The sequence below is a fragment of the Vidua macroura genome, chromosome 1 (assembly GCF_024509145.1).
Source record: "Vidua macroura isolate BioBank_ID:100142 chromosome 1, ASM2450914v1, whole genome shotgun sequence".
In the NCBI taxonomy this organism is placed as follows: domain Eukaryota; kingdom Metazoa; phylum Chordata; class Aves; order Passeriformes; family Viduidae; genus Vidua; species Vidua macroura.
Genome location: NC_071571.1, coordinates 41,845,030 through 41,861,346, shown reverse-complemented (window position 1 = coordinate 41,861,346; position 16,317 = coordinate 41,845,030). Strand labels below are relative to the sequence as shown.

The 16,317-nt window shown below is 34.9% G+C and overlaps 1 protein-coding gene across 1 annotated transcript in view; it reads left to right on the top strand.

The window, feature by feature from the left end:
* The window catches only part of TOPAZ1 (testis and ovary specific TOPAZ 1), a 38,334-nt gene that overhangs the window by 18,425 nt on the left and 3,592 nt on the right, over positions 1-16,317 (top strand). The window contains exons 8-18 of the mRNA XM_053980352.1: positions 26-163; positions 4,594-4,657; positions 6,385-6,536; positions 6,743-6,835; positions 7,106-7,221; positions 8,084-8,150; positions 9,116-9,290; positions 10,792-10,892; positions 13,881-14,046; positions 14,869-15,033; positions 16,052-16,255. Of these exons, the coding sequence (XP_053836327.1) occupies positions 26-163; positions 4,594-4,657; positions 6,385-6,536; positions 6,743-6,835; positions 7,106-7,221; positions 8,084-8,150; positions 9,116-9,290; positions 10,792-10,892; positions 13,881-14,046; positions 14,869-15,033; positions 16,052-16,255 (1,441 nt within the window). The remainder of the gene's footprint in view (positions 1-25; positions 164-4,593; positions 4,658-6,384; positions 6,537-6,742; positions 6,836-7,105; positions 7,222-8,083; positions 8,151-9,115; positions 9,291-10,791; positions 10,893-13,880; positions 14,047-14,868; positions 15,034-16,051; positions 16,256-16,317) is intronic.

Below are 16,317 nucleotides of genomic sequence, written 5' to 3'. Positions count from 1 at the left end.
CTGCTTGTTGTAATTTTTATTCCAGGCTTCTCAGTCAGTCCAGCAGATCCTTGATGCACTTAACTTGCCCCATAAATACTGCAGATATTACTTCATGACTTCACGTGGGTGTGAAAGAAAAAAATGTTGGTTCTGTCACGTTCCAGGACAAGGGGATGAAAAGGTAAAACAAATTATTGAATTAAGGAAAAGATTCTAAATGTGAACACTTTTTGAAACCAAAACATCATCTCCTTTGTTCAATTACATATGGGAAGTAAGTAATCAATTAGAGACTGATGGATGAAAAAATTGTTCAGAAATTCTTCCTCTCAAGGTCTTCTAAAGTTTTCTTTAAAGCTGGTATAATTTTGAACTAGTAGATGCTTTAACACACATCAACAATTAGGCTGTACAAATACAGAGTAGTAGAATGGGCAGATTCTGAGACATTTCTATCCTGCGCATCAGAGACTTTAAGCGAACCTTTGCAAAGACTTGGTATGTACTGTTAAAGCCAAAAGCCATCTATGGTATATTACCTTCTGCATGTTTTGTGGAACAATTGACATGTTTGTTTTAAGATGCTGTAATCTCCTAAAGTAGAGCAACAATTCTCATAATATTTGCAAGCAACAATAGTTTTCCATTGATGGGCAAAGTAAATGTCTTTTCAGATCATTTAACAGAAGCATTTTGAGTTTAATGCTTCCAAGAAATGTGCAAGGCAAGCTAATGGTACTGACAAGTAATATGATTTTTAAATTGGCTGTATGAAAGTTTTCTAAGTTAACTGGAAGCAAATAAAAACATCAAAGCAGGTAACCAATAACAAATGCCTAACTTGTCCTCATCAGGTCTTAAAAGATTTATTTCTTACCTGCTATCTTACTGTATGGGTGCAATTTTTATCATTGATGTCAGTAAGTAAAAAATTTCATAATCAAAATGTAAAGAAAAATAACTTGCAGTTAACCTGTTAGACATAATTCCTAAAAAAATAACACCTAAAGCAGCTTGTCCATCTTCCTGATACCTTAAATATACTGTGTTAGAATTTTTAAAATACATCAGTGTAATTTGGTTTTCTTTTTCTTAATGTTTTCTATTTTCCTTTATATATATATATATATATATATATATATATATATATATAAAATCTGCTTTATATTTTTGTTAATGTTTTCTAACCCCTTTGAAATGGGGGGTTAAGGTATGACATCTTAAAAATCCCAAGATAATTTGAGAGTAGTTTTGTATGGAACATTTTTCCTTTTTTCTCAAGTGTGGTATATCTTTGGCAGGCTGTAGTGGATATTTGTAATTTTCAGCTAGTTTATCTGAATTATTGTGGTTTGTAGTGCTTCATTATATTACAGGCACATTAAAGAACTGTTTGCCTAAAACTGTTAAAAATCCATTTTATTTGGTTTTATTTGTGGTGCAATACTCCAACAGACTTTAACTCTTCTACCCACCAAACCTAGCCAAACTTTTCTGGTAGTCTAAAAGTATACCTGAGGTTTGTTTGTTTGTGTATGCATTTATGTTTTTAGACCTGTCCATTTAAAAATGATAATAGGCCAAGCACCTCATGGTGGCACCAAAGTACATGAAAGAAAAACAGGTAAAGAAGCTATGAAGGCATCTAATCTTATGCAGGAGGAATAAATCTCTTCAGGAGAACTGTTATGCAGACTTGTAGTCCACTTGCTTTACTCAGTGTTCTCGGTGATAATAGTCGCCAGAGTGTTTGAAGGGAAATACCTTTCCGCAATATGATATTTTTTCTTTTTCATTAAGTAACTGGTTGATGCTTTAAGTTATAACTTCCTATTATTTTATCACTTTACTGTTGTAGTTGATCGCTCAACACAGCAGTGCCTGAATTCATAAAAACATCATATGTTTTGAAAATGAGCATACTCTTGAGCTCAGCAAGTTGTACAAGTTACCAATTTTTGGGTTTTTTTCTTAAAGATGCCTCTCATTTTCAAACAGTGAAATCTGTTTTGTATTAGGTAAAGTAAACAAAAGACTGTTTCAAATACTTGCCAGAGTATTTAAAGGAAGGGTGGGTCTTAAAAGTATGTATCCAGCGATGGAGAAGAGCGTAAAGGAGGTGATGCTGGACTCTTCTCCATGGTCCTCAGTGAAAGGGCAAGACACAGTGAACTTAGTACAGTAATTTGTTTTGCTCAAATGACACTTAAGAGTGTCACACAGGCAGTCATTTCATGGTTAAGTAAGTGGTTTCAAAACATGTTGTTATGCAAGCTGTATTTCTTTTTGTGATTTTATTTTAGCGTTGTGAACCTTACTCTTTTTTTTTTTTTTTTTTTACTCCTATCCATTGAAGAAGTTTTTTACTTTCTGTGACTTCATACTCTCCTTTTCCTTGATCCCATGAACTTCCTAACTGGAAACAGAAAGGATATAAAATAGGAAGATTTCTTCCTTCATTAGTCTTGTCTTACAGCTTCAGGGCCTTGGATATATGTTTCTGTTGTGGTGGATTTTGGTTTTGTTTTTTAATGTGGCTTCCTAAAGAAATGTGATTCTACACTGTCCTTTTATTACTGTCTCTAAAGACCACTAAATGACCTTTGAACCTTTTGGTCAGTTTCAGCCACACTGAATAGGAACTGTGCATCTCAAAGCTCCCACAGCCTTCCTATAAGAAGGATCCTGGTTTTGATCTCATTGAGATAAAGGCTGCAGTATGGGAGTTTTTCCCTTACTAGACAATAGAGTGGGCACTGACTGGGAGATGCTGAAGTATTTTGTGAATTCCTGTGCTTGTTCTTCTGAATAAGCACCTCTGTGTTACTGTAGTAGGACCATGTCCTTAGTGGAGAGTTGGTTGGTTGTATAAAATAGAGACCTTTATTATGGTTTTATTAAATTGTTGTGGTAAATGAGTCATGGAACCAACTGATAGATGACAGAATAGTGTGATTTATACTGCCTTTTGAAAATAGGAATCCCTTTCATGTACCTTCATTCAAAACCTATTACAGATAACTCAAAATTTAAAGATTCTCACAGTTTTACATAGTCTGTGGGTGCAGTTACACCTTTCAAAATTGGAACAACTAAATCAACTGAAGCCTTCTAGAAGGTGTAAATGAATAACACTTTTAGTTTCTTTTATTAATGTAATACAGCATGTCCCATAACTGAATACTACTACAACTGGTTGTCCAAGCAATTTCACTTAATACTTGGAACAGTCAGAGCTCCAGATGCAATCTTGGCTTTTTTTGTGAGTCAGTCCAAAGAAGGAGAAAAACTAATTCCAAAAGGAAGCAAACTAATTTCCATACTGTAAGCATGTGCTAAAGTTTATTCTGGAAATGCCCTCAGCCCCCTGGGAGTGTAGATTTGGATTAAGTGTTAACCTGTTCCCAAGTGACACTTCACGTATATTAATGATCAAAAATCTGACATGATTTTCTGGAAGGTATATCTTGGAGTATAGCTCAACATTGTAATAATGCTTCCAAATAAAAACAATAAGCTTTATTTATACTTAGATGTATAATTTTTGTATTCTTTGGCTTGATGATCTAAACAGGTTAATGGCTTTAAAATAAGATGTCTCGGCCATGAACCAGTATCTTCTGCTTTGATGAGAATTCATTTGCTGCATAATGAACTTCATGAATGAATACTGTGTCACTTTGAAGTTGCATGTAAAAATAAACCTGATTCAGTTATGTATTACCATGACTACTAATTTAGGGCATTTTCTGTCTCTTGATGTTTAACTATTTCACAAAATAGTATTAAATATGACCAGTTTACATTGTTGTGCAGAAAGACTGAATGTTCTAGAAGTGACAGAGAATTTCTAAAACGGGGTGGGGGTTTTCCCTAACTTGGAATTCTAAGATATAATGTCAGTAGTTTTTATTTCTTCATCTGTAGAGATGGAGCAAAATGTGTAAGCATCAAAAAGCTGACAGCTTAAGATGTTAAGACAAGATTGTTCCAATACTAAATAACATTAGAATATCTAGGTATGGATTTCTTTTTTTTAGTCAATTCAATCTGCGGTGAAATGGCTCATTAAATCAAGTTAGTTCTGAGCTTTTTGTTCTGTGTCCTAATGAATGATTCTTTGGGACAGTTGGTGTTACCAGCTTCATTTCTGGATGAGTTTTTGATTTCTTAGTGGGTATGTTCATGGAATTTTTACTTACCACGTTTCATTTTCACATTTTTGCTTCCCTTTCTTTGTTTACAGTCTGCCACATTTATACTAATTCTGAAATTCTGCATTTTCAAATTCTCTTTTTTTTCTTTTTTTTTTTTCTTTTTTCTTTTTTCTTTTTTGTTTGCTATGTATATATACATAAACATGCAAACATCTGTGGTTCCAGCAGCCTCTTTCCTGAGCATCTGCATTATTTTTCTGTTTGATTTGCTGGCTTTTTGACAGAACCTTTGCCTACATACCCCATTACCTTCTTATATCATTTATCAGTATGTATGGCTTACATGGAAGCAATGTAAAGCTCATTATATAATAGAACTCATACTTGGAGTAGTTCTTTCGTTTGGCATAAACTGAAGTTACATTTTACTATTTTTTTTTCTTTTTTTTTACAGATTTGCATGGCAATTCTTAGGACATACATTAGTATCAAAGAATCAGGCCTCCTGAAACGTGCAGGTATGGTATAATAGTAGCTGTTGATGTATCTTTGTTACTTAGCTTATTTAAAGCAAATTAAATAGGCTGTCAAAAGAGAAATGGTTGCCACTTCAGCAGTGAATAAAAAGTTCTTCAAATGAAAGAATACATTCAATCCCTGCATTTTATTAGTTCATTTTCCCAGTAAGGCTAGAAATTTAGATAAGCACTTACCTCAAGAGGTTCTTAGAAATCTTATTTCCAAATAAAATGAACATACCTGACTGTAACTAGACTTGGGACTAGAAATATGTAGGGAGGAGGTTTAACAGAACCTGAATTTTATTAAGGTGCTTTTGAACACTGTCTTCGTTTGAAGAGACAGGAGTCTGTGAAGGAAGGCAAGGGCCTCCCATGAAATGGAAAAGGTAAACTCCCTCCCTCCAAATTACCACAATTTCAAAATAAAAAGGCTCTCAGGCAAAGATATGGGAATGGGAATAACAGTTCTTTACTAGGAAAAAACTAAATTTAAAAAAAAATGTAATTAGTACAAACAAAACTACTGATAGAGTCAGAAACCTGACACCCTGATGAGTGATAGTCCAGTTAAATGGTGGCTGCTCCTCCTGCTCCTGGAGTGGCAGATGAAATGCTGTTGAAGCGATGATCCAGTAGAAGGGTGTAGTTTTCTCTGGAGGTCTGGGGATAGAGTAGATGGGCCTGGTCTTCCTCTGGGAATCCAGTGAAGAGGCTGAGCTGCTGTCTCAAGAAATACTGATTTTATGCAGGTAGGGATGCTTGGCTCCTCCCTCTGGGTGGAGCATCTTACAATGGGATGATGTAACTTTATCAGTCATGCAGTGGGCCATTCAATGGCACATTAACAGAAGATATCTCTCCGGAGGGAGACATGGTTCTTGGAAAAGATAAGAAAACTGCCCAACAGATGGCAAATAGAATATATGCTTGTTTTACAAGCCAGGACAAACACCCTGGCCAAACATCAAAAACCTGAGAATGGAAGCTCTTCAAATTAAGTGTTGCTACTGCACCCACCCCCAACAGCTTTCATTTAGTGGTTACACCATATATACAAACGATTATGATTAACACATTTTAGGGACTGCAGTTCATTCAGATCCATCTGAGCTTTTGAGTTCAGTCAGAAAGGGCTTTTGTTTAGTTTTTACTCTGGACAGTGATTCCTTTTATACTGGTCCTGAGCAGACTTTAAGTTTTTGAAAGCTTAGAGTGTAGGAGAATGAGAATGGGGAATTCAGTTGCACTGTGTGCTGCAGTGTTATCGTGCTGAGTACATGAGTGTTTTAATGTGGATAACACTGGATACCAGCAGGCCACAGTATGTGTTTGTCAAGGAAGAGTGGCACTGGAACAGATTGTACAACCATCCACTGTAACACAGCACTTTCTAGAGCTTCCTGTCTGTAAAGGCCTTACTACCTTGATGCATGTACCAAATCTAACTTGGGTTTGTGCATTCTTCTTGTGCTGCACCAAATCAGCTAAACTTTCTGGGAATCTACAGGGCCTACAGTGCTCATATTCATACATATTCATAACATATTTCAGAATAGTCAGTCTGGTTCTGGTAAGGTTAACACTGTATTCAAACTGGATCCTTTCACCCATATTTCTCCTATCCCTGGTCTGTAGTATCTTGGACAATTAAGACACTCTGTCTAAAAATAAATAGTTAGCATCAATTAACCCCAAAGTGAAATTCAATTTAATTGCTTTTTCAGTCCAGATATTTGTGCAGTATTACAAAGAAGTTACTCCTGGTGTGGATTTTGCTTCTGAAGTGCTGAATGATCTTCTTGTTTCATTGCTCAACAACAGCTTGTTGCAGGAAGTATTTCAGATATTGAATACAATTGTACAAATCAAGACACTGGTAGGTGACTTTGTAATATTTTTTAAATCTTAGTTTCATAATTTTAGTTTTCTGAGTACTATGTGATTTATAGTAATAGGTTTGTTTTTCTCTGATACTCAAATCTTGGGTGAGGGGAGAAATTCAGAATATCCTATTATAAAATCTCTAAGCTTTCTAATTTAATAGAGTTGCAAAACTGATTGTGTTTTTTTTGTCTGTATTAGCCAGCTGTAGATGTTCTTCTGAAAGTTTTTGAGCATATGGCTTCTTTGAATATAAGAAATGCTGTGCCTACATTAATCAGTATCTTCTGTAAGGTATGAGTTTCATTTGTACCACTGCTGCTTGTTGGAATTTCTGAAATACATCACCTCTTTGAAAACTCAAACATATCAATTTAAAAACCAGCACTGAAATAATATTAAAAGTCTTATTGTGAGTTGCTGAATTTGTGGTATCAATTTTCATTTATTCCTTTGTTTTTGACTGTGTTTTTCCCAGTGTTGTTTGCCACTTAGCTCTGAAGATGCATTAAGTCATCACAACTTTTAATATGCTTACTTTTCTTACCTTGTTTGATATTACAGCTCATTGATGCTGGTATGTTCCTTGAGTTAGAACATTTGGACTACATTATTAAGTTACTTCGCCAATTGCAAGTTTCCAGTTGGGAAATGAGTACTGTTTTGAACATAAAATCCAGGTATGTCTTTAAGGAACTATTTCCTAATTATAACTGCCTAGCTCCTTCTTCAGCATCTATTTTTATAAATTTATGTAGAACCTTTAAAAGATGTGTTGGATGAAAAAACTATCATATCTTGCTTAATTACATTTTAAAGTGTTGTCAATCTACCGTGTTTCAAAGATCAAGCATTATTAAATCAAAATTTAGATTCTGACCACACTTAATAGTTTTTTTCCATATCAATCATCATTGTACAACTTGCTGCCAGCTGTGATAGAAGTTATATAGCTAGCCAAATCAGAAACACTGTGGTTTAATATATAGTTTATAATAGTAATATATCATTTACCCACTTAAGCAAATGGTACTTCTGCAATAAACAACCCTTTTAGGATTAGTTATAATCTGAAGTAGTTTCCTAGTTTCCTTTACAGTGTGACTATGTAAACATTTGTGCCAGCACTCCTAGGGAGGAGGGTAATTTTTTGAGTACTGCTGGGATATGCTGGACAAAATGTCAAATCTGTTCAAAAACTGCTAATACTTCCCCATCTCTTGCACAAGATTGTGATCCTTTTTCATTTTTGCATCATGTACACACACAAGTTGAGAAACTTAAGTTTGTCATTCATAAACATACCTTTGATTCTTAGTGGAAACCAAATATGCAGAATGAAAAGAGTTCTGCTCAATTATTTGTTTAATACATGCAATAATTTCCTTTGGCAAGATTTTAAATGAGCATTTTCAGTGTGCAGTTGGTGTAATGTGAAGCAAATAGGATCAAAAATCACATCAGTTTAATGTTCATATGTGATAATTTGTTGTTCAATAGGTTATGTTAAAATTCATGTATTCTTTTTTTTTCATATGGAAGATTTAAGGAAAGATATTTTGAAAAGACATGGATTTTTGACTTCAACTTGGCAGTGGCTGAAATTCAGGTACAGTATGTGCATTCTTTATGACTTCTTTTATACCTACATGAAATAGCAATTTCTAGACATATTTTAATTAGTGGGCTTTATTATCAAGTATAGTGAGCTTATGCAAAGCCATGTTTGGGAAGGCTTGACATGCAGGAGAAAACTGTCTTTGGCCTTTCTGTAATGTCAATATTTTGATTGACACACTTGTAGTTTTATATCTTCATTTTGCATCAAATTCAAAGATTTTGTAACTTTAACCAATTATTTCCTCTACTTTACATTTGTTGTGCTTTTAACTGATAGTGATACATCATTCCTCACCAAAAATGTATTTAATACATTATTTAGCAGATAGAATTCATATCTGGTATAAAAACACACAATTGTAAAAGCAATTAACAACATTGAGCAGTATTTTAAAGAATAAGAAAATATTGTAAAACATTTTTTATTTGGACACTTGTGTCTTTCATATTCAAGGTCAGATTACTCATTATGCACAATTATAATATAGTTTGTATATTATCACACATCCTGTGTAGATCCAGAGATAGGAATATATAAAGGGAAAAAACAGTACTGATTTTTTTGCTCCTTTAACACCAAAGTCATCAAGTGATCTGGCAAGCAAATGACTAATTCATATAGAAAATAACCATAAATTCAGTGTGCATCATGGGAAAAATACTGAATTAATGCCAGTTCCTAAATAGGATGAATAAGGTATGAGCTTTCTCAATTGGGGTCATGACATGAAAAAAGGAATTTCATTTCTTGAGGGATAGAAGTAATTAGCAGTCCATGCAAGTTTGGCAACATGTAGCTGCCATATGAACATGAAGGTTCTTGGCAGTAGCATTTAATCTGCATTTTTTTCACCTTTAAGTCTATCCCAGGTACATATCTCAAATTTCACTCTATTTTCTGTTTGGTTTTCTGGAAGCAGCTTTGCTTATATTTATCCTTTGCCTCCTTTACAGCATTGCAAGGAAAAAAGGGATTGGACCAAGCTGGGAGTTTTGTATCTTAATGCAAGAACTGGATGTGAACATTTTGAGGATCTTCAGAAATTGTTTTTATCTATTGCTGAAATTCTAACCAAAGATTCTGAGACAAACAGGCCAGGAGTCCCTTTTTGTGATTTTGCTGATACAGGTAAAATTAAGATGCAAGAAGTGCTTTTTGTAGATGTTTTAAAAGAGATAAAAAATAAATTAATATCGTTTTTTTGATTATTAGTTAATTTTATGTTACAATATTCTGAATCTTTTGAGGTGTAAATACAGTCAGCTGTAATGTTCAGTACAAGCAATTTTCCAGTTGCTTTATTTTAGAAATAAAATGCTTACACTTAAGGAAGATTCTGAAGGAGGAACAGTAAAGTTTTGTGAAATAAAAAGAGAACCCAGAATTCATGATATTTCAATAAAAATGGCCTGTGCTCAGGACAACGACAAATATATTTAAGTATTTTCATGTAAAGTGTCACATGAAAATGTTACATTATGTTAATAGCATAAATAAGCTTAATGCTGTAAGTATATATATACTTGTATATTTTAATAACACATTGAAGAGGTTACATCAGGTATATAATTTGTACTTTTTTTTTTGGTAAGTTTGATTTTTAGAATTATTTTATTCCCCAAAGAATCAATGGTTCCTGCAAGGGCTGGGTGCTCAAGAACCCAATGTTTTAATAGTTCTGGCAGGTTTTCTTGCCTCTTTTTTCCCTATGCCACTTCATTTGCATATCTGTATCATTCTTCCTAATGAGTTTTCAGATTACTAAGACTTGGTGAAGTGTCAGTGGAATATTAAATCATTTTGCAAAGGATTACTTAGATATTTTTCAACCTGTATTATCTACTAAAACATAATGAATATTTATTCCAGATATGTGACATATCCTTTCTGACCACAGACTTTCATATCATAAAAAAGCTTCCATTTGTGACACAGGGTGAAGATTCTGTTGGAGCTTGCAACTTAGTCTGTCTTTCCTAGAGCAGTGGTCTCCCAACTGATAGGCACCTCCATCAGTAAAAAAATTTTGAGCAGTGACCCATAATTTATTTATATTAATAATACATACATGTACTACTACACCAACATATTAAATTCTCTATAAACCATACACAAAAACAGGAATTACAAATACGAGATAAATATTAAACAAATGCTGTATTTTAAAGTATTTTACTTATTTTTATTTTCCAATAGTCAAAAAAATATTTCCTTCCCACTGCTGAACGGATTGTTGTACTCACACCCTACTTTGAGACCACTGCTCAAAAATTCTAACAGTGCTTCCAAAGAGGTTGTAATTACTCAGTTCTGCAATTACCAGAATTTCTTTGTGGTGCCAGAAAACGTAAAGCTTACTTTAGAAATAATGATGTTACAAAATTATGCCATTACATGTCCAAGCATTTTATGGATGACTTAGACTACTATGAAAATTTGTCTGAATAAACTATAGTTATTTACCCTACTTCTGATGTTAAGACTTAGGAAGTTGCTACTTTCAATGGCAAATATTTCAGAGAATGTCTTTAGTATTTTCACAATTACTGTGTTTTTGAAATGTGTAATTTCTTTAAAACTGCATTTGCATGTTAAATAAATAAATAAGCCTTATTCTTTTTCTTTCCAGTAATGAAAAATTCACAGCATAATAAAGCAGACAGACTTTTCATTGGAAGGACTGGGATAAGCGTAATGTATTCGTATCACAAAGTACTGCAGTGGATAAAGGTATGCAGTGCTACAGGAACCTGACTGGAAGAAAAAGAGAAAATGAATTAGTAATTTCTCTTCTGGATATTAAACTCTAGTTTCTCTAGTGGAATGTCTGGGTGTGCCACCTGCCTTCCTGCCATCTTAGTATTTCCCAACTGTCCAGCTGGATCAAAGCATTTTACTGTGCCTTTCTGAGCAGTAGTCTTCTGTGGAGGCTATCATAACTTGGTCTTACAACCTAGAAATTGATTGCTCATGTTCATTTTGTGATTTTTCTGAGTTGAGGTTGAATCTGAACTAAGAGACAGGTCTTCCTGAGATTCTGGGGTGAAGTGCTGATGGGATTATTTCCCAGAAACATCACTTTCTTCCGCCTGGCAATCATGTTGCATTCTGAGACCTCCCAACCGATATTTAGGGAAGTTTGGGCAATTTCCTGCACTGGTGCTTCTGCATCTGACCTCAAATAGAATGGATAAGGCCAGGAAGACAGAAAAGCAGTATGGCACATCTGCATTTGGTGAACTGCCTGTTCCCCAGAACTGCTGAAGTGCTTTTCTTCCACTGAATCTAAATTTCTAAGTTCCATGATTCTTGCAAAACTCAGACATCACAAAGAAATACCTTTACAGTCATATCTTTGCTGTCAAATATTACACAGAGCCAGGGCTAAGAGACTAGACTTTTGACTGGGTGTTTTGCATTCCTTAGGCCTCAGGCAGTATTGGTCATAATTTCACTGCAGCAAGATTCGTTTCAATATTAAATTTGTCTTTTTCTTCCTGGAAGGAACCAGTGCATACTAAACTCGATCTCTTATAGAAAGCAACATGAAAAGTGATAGCATAAGAAGTAATATAAACCTCCCCAGTGATTTTAGATTGTGTTTTGGTCAGTGATCCCATTCTGAACTTGAGCCTGATCCTTTCAGCTAATAATTATGATGTTCCTCATCCCCTACAAGGTGATTTCTAGCATGCACTTTTATGAACAGAAGCAAATGCTCTCATCCCCTTTTGTCTCTTGAAGTTTTGGGTTGGCTTTTCTTTGTGAATTACCCTCAGGGAACCATTTCTGGTTCTCATTGAGGAATTAAATTGTCTTTTGTACGATTGTCTCTAGGGGATGACCTTCAGGAATTCTGTTATGTAAAAACCTGTACACTGCTCAGTCTGTTTCCAGGGTCAAGCCAAGTCACAGGAGATACTTGGTAGAAGTGCTTAGTCTAGAGATAAGATACCTGTTCCGATGAACCGTTAATTCTGCAGCATTGGCTTCATGAGTTGAATGGTCTTCAGCAGGTCCCTTTCAAGCTGCAGCACGGCGTGGTACTGTTTAAGAGTAAAGGGAAGGAGAGAGTGTCTTTGCATTAGCACTTGAGTAATACTGCACTAGAACTCTAGGCATTTTTGTTCCACAAAACCTAGCAGTTAGAACAGTTAAGAAACTCCTCACCACAGAAGAGAGAATCTGAATTCTTGGCATTGAGGAGTGGTAGTGCTCACATGCCCACTGAAGAGTTTAGTTTGGCTTGGGTTTTGGCTGTCTTCTTCTTCTTGGTATAATGTTTGTGTGCCTTCAGACATTTTAGCTGTTTTCCAATCCATCTTAAGGGAGAGCCTTATCTTGGATTGCACAACCCCTGATATTTCAAGGAGATTCATCCTCATGTCCTAATTTCAGAGGTGCAAGTTGTGAAAAGCACATGTAGTGTTATCCTTGTACAACACGAGTTACTAAAAGTAGATGCTTCTTACAATACTATTATTTCTTTCATGTCTAGAGCAAAAGGTCTTTATTTCTTTGAGAGTGTTGTGTTAGGTATCAAACCTACTTCTCAAGAGATTACTGATCAAGATCCTCAAAGAGCTTTGTAGAAAACCATATTAGAGTGGGAATGAGGCTCTTCTCTGAATGATTTTTATCAGAACTGGCAGATCCCAAATTTATGTCTGCTTCAGGAAGCAGAATTCTTACCTCTCTCTACCTGTTTCACTCCATTATATATCTAAATATCAGATAAATCCCTAATCCTGGGGTGATATGCTAGTATCTGCTTGGTCCATGTCTTTTTTGCCCAAAGGTAGTCCAGAAAGTAAGGTAGTAATGAATTTGCTCTTCCTGCTCTGCCCAAATTAATTTTGGCTTTAGGACCTGCCCTGTGCTGTTTTATGAATATGTTGGACTGCCTGAAACTCTAAATGTGCTTTTCATATCATTTTTCCTTTAAGAACATCAAACCCCTTTATTGCAGAGCTTTGGTGGCTCTTGGGGGTAAAATATGTATGCTGCTTGGTCCTGAAGAGAATTTTCTTTATAAGAGGTAAGGAAAGTTCATAAAACAGATGTACTTCAAAAAAAAAAAAAAAAAAGCAACAAACAGCCACAAAGTTGTTAAGATGAAGTTTCTGTAGAAAACCGGTCTAAATATCAATCTAGAATCCAATGATAAAGTTATTGGTTGTTACAATGTTGGCCAGATAGGCACAACTTCTTCCAGTTTATTGTCCTGCTGCTTACAATCATCAGTGTTTTCTTTGACTTACACTGGAATAATTATTTCAGTTTAACAATTATGTGTCTGCTGCAAAATGAAAATTCTCTGTATGAGTTTTTAGAATTTGTAGATTGTGTAGTACTGAATGAAATACAAATAAATGTTAAACCAAAGTAAGCACATACAAATTAATTACAAAGTATATTAAAAATACTGTATTGAACATTACATAGTAGAAATAATGTTACGGGTAATAGTGTGTTGTGAACTCTTCAACAATAGGTTGGTAGAGTTTTTTTGTCTACATAGTAAAAAAACCCTAAACTCTTCATTTGAAATTTTACTGTATTTCACTCCGACTCAGCTTGGAACAGAAAACTGCATCAATACTTATAAATCTGTGTCACCAAATCAAATCTGTTCTATTTTATGTAAAATATACTCTGTGTTTGCTGATACCATTGTTTTCTCTGACCTTCCTTCTTTGCCTCTCCCTTTTACACCAGGGAAGGAAGGTTTTGGATAAACTGCATGAGCTACAGATACGTTTTACACTCTTGAAAGGACTTGTAGGTGCAGGGAGATCAGCATCCAGATGTCAGATTGTTAATAAAGCCGCAGAAATCTTTCTTTATTCTGGAAATTTGGATGGAGCAACAAAGGTATTGAGAGGTAAGCCTGTCTAAATTTTGAATTAAATTTGAACAGTTCATTTCTATGACAGATTTCAGATAAAAGTTACAAGCTGGTCTGTGCTCCTAAATACAGTCAGTAATACTGAGGCAACAAAGGAAAGGTGATTATCTTACTGGCTAGTATTCTTCTTTTTATGTATAAGAAATATTACAACTAATTTTTTCAGATGTTTTCACAGTATTCTACTACCAACACCATTTTATCTAAAAATCTGCCATAATGAGGGAGGAGTGCAGCTTGGAAAACGATGCTATCCCATGCTAGGAGTGTAGTTTTCCTTTGAACCAGGGGACATTCAGTGTCAAATTTCTGGCTTGGATCGATGCAATGTTGCTTTGCACCTCACAGTATCCTCATTTAATATAATTGCTTTAGAACAGTACTGTATTTCTGTAATTATTACATATGGCTTTTTGGAACTCTGATCTGCTGAAAAGAGAAGAAATTCAGAAGTAAAAAGAATAGAATGTATGCTGTAAAGTGATATTGAGGATGTAAATTTGCTGTTCAGTTTTACAGCTATACATAGATACATACATATCTATATATGCCACTGACAATCCATTTTACTGCAGTGATATTTCACAAAAGGGGTGATTTACAATATAAACGTTTAAAGAATCAGCCTAAGGACTATTGGTCATGAGGAACAAATTATTAATAAGTTGAGCTGCACTTTCTGTGCATTTCTGAAGTTTGTGTCATGGCACAGTTTACAGTACATTCTTAATGGCCCAAAGTCTCAACATCCACAAGTTCCAGTTCCTAGAAATAACTCTGCACTGTTGTCTGCCACAGAGTCAGAGTGGATCACTGATGCACCATTGTGGCCCTGTGATAAAATGGACATCCTCAATCGACATAATCTGTTATGTGCAATAGTGCACAAATACTTGAGGAAGAGTTTGTACAGGCAGGCATTTGAAGTTCTGCAGAACTTACCGGGTTTGCAGAAACATTCTGGTAAGTAAAGAAAAAGATATTATGTAAAGAGCTAAAAATATAACAGATGGTTCTGTGCTGTTCTTGTAGTGTTTTCTAGCTAAAATTTGTTGAAGAAGTAAGATGGTTTTATATAAGCCTGTTTCTGTTTTCCAGAGAGCATAGTGTCAGTTAAATATGTGTTGTGCTCTGCAGCTCTTGCTGAACTTTTGCACACACACTTGGATGTACACACACACCTTGTCCTCTTTTGCTCAGTTACTACACAGGGCAACAGGAAAGACCCATTAAATTTTTAAAGATCTATACAGTCTATACAGTGAGATAAAATAGGAATATTTTAATTTTATTTTACCTTAATTTCAGGTGAATGAGTTGGGGATATTTTCTTTAACTGAGCTAGCTAACCTAAGCATCTCTTAAAAACCGTGTTAAGAACCGAGTACTCTTTAAGGCTCAATTTATCTGACAAATTTTGGATGAATACTTCATAATGAGATATGTAGTTACTTAGGCTCCCCTAAGGAAACTTCAGTTGATTCCTGTGTGTAGGTCTCAGTCTGCTGCCACTTTCAGGTATGTTAGGAGAGATTGGTTGGGAGACCATCTACTTTAGAAAATACTGAAAGGATGTAGTTCTTCGAGTTATGAGGTAAATACAGCAAGGCTGCTCAGTCCTGCCAAAAAGGTGACAGTTCAGAGTAAGAATAGAAGCAGAAAACCAAGGGGATTTTTATTGATGGAAATCTTAAATTTGAGAGATCAGATGAAGATTATGTTTATAGGCTTGGGCACATGAATGTATTTTTATGTGATTCTATTGGTTTTGGCAGCAAATTGTTACTTGAACCTTAACACTTGTCCTTCACAATGTCAATGAAGTACTGTATGAAAAGACTTTTGATGAACAAAGCATTCATGTTATCCCAACGTTGTTCCATCTTGCTGATAGGAGCAAGAGTTCTGATTGAGAAATGATTCTTCAACTAGATTTGCATTTTGATTAATTCAGTAGTTAATATTTTCAATTTCATTTCAGATATTATAGATGCTTCTCAATACAGCTGCCTTTTTAACAAGCTGATAAATGCCTGTTTTGAGAACAAGAACCTTGGGGTCTCATCTTCTGCAGTAGACTTCATGCTTTCCAAAAAAATTGCTATTGATTTTGTTTTACTTAGAGGATTAATCACAGCTTTGGGAAGAAGTTCTTTATGGTCCAAAGCTAGGACCTATTACAAAAGTAAGTTGTTTCTTAAACAATATCCTCTCCTTACATTCTTTAGATAATGTGCTCACAACATT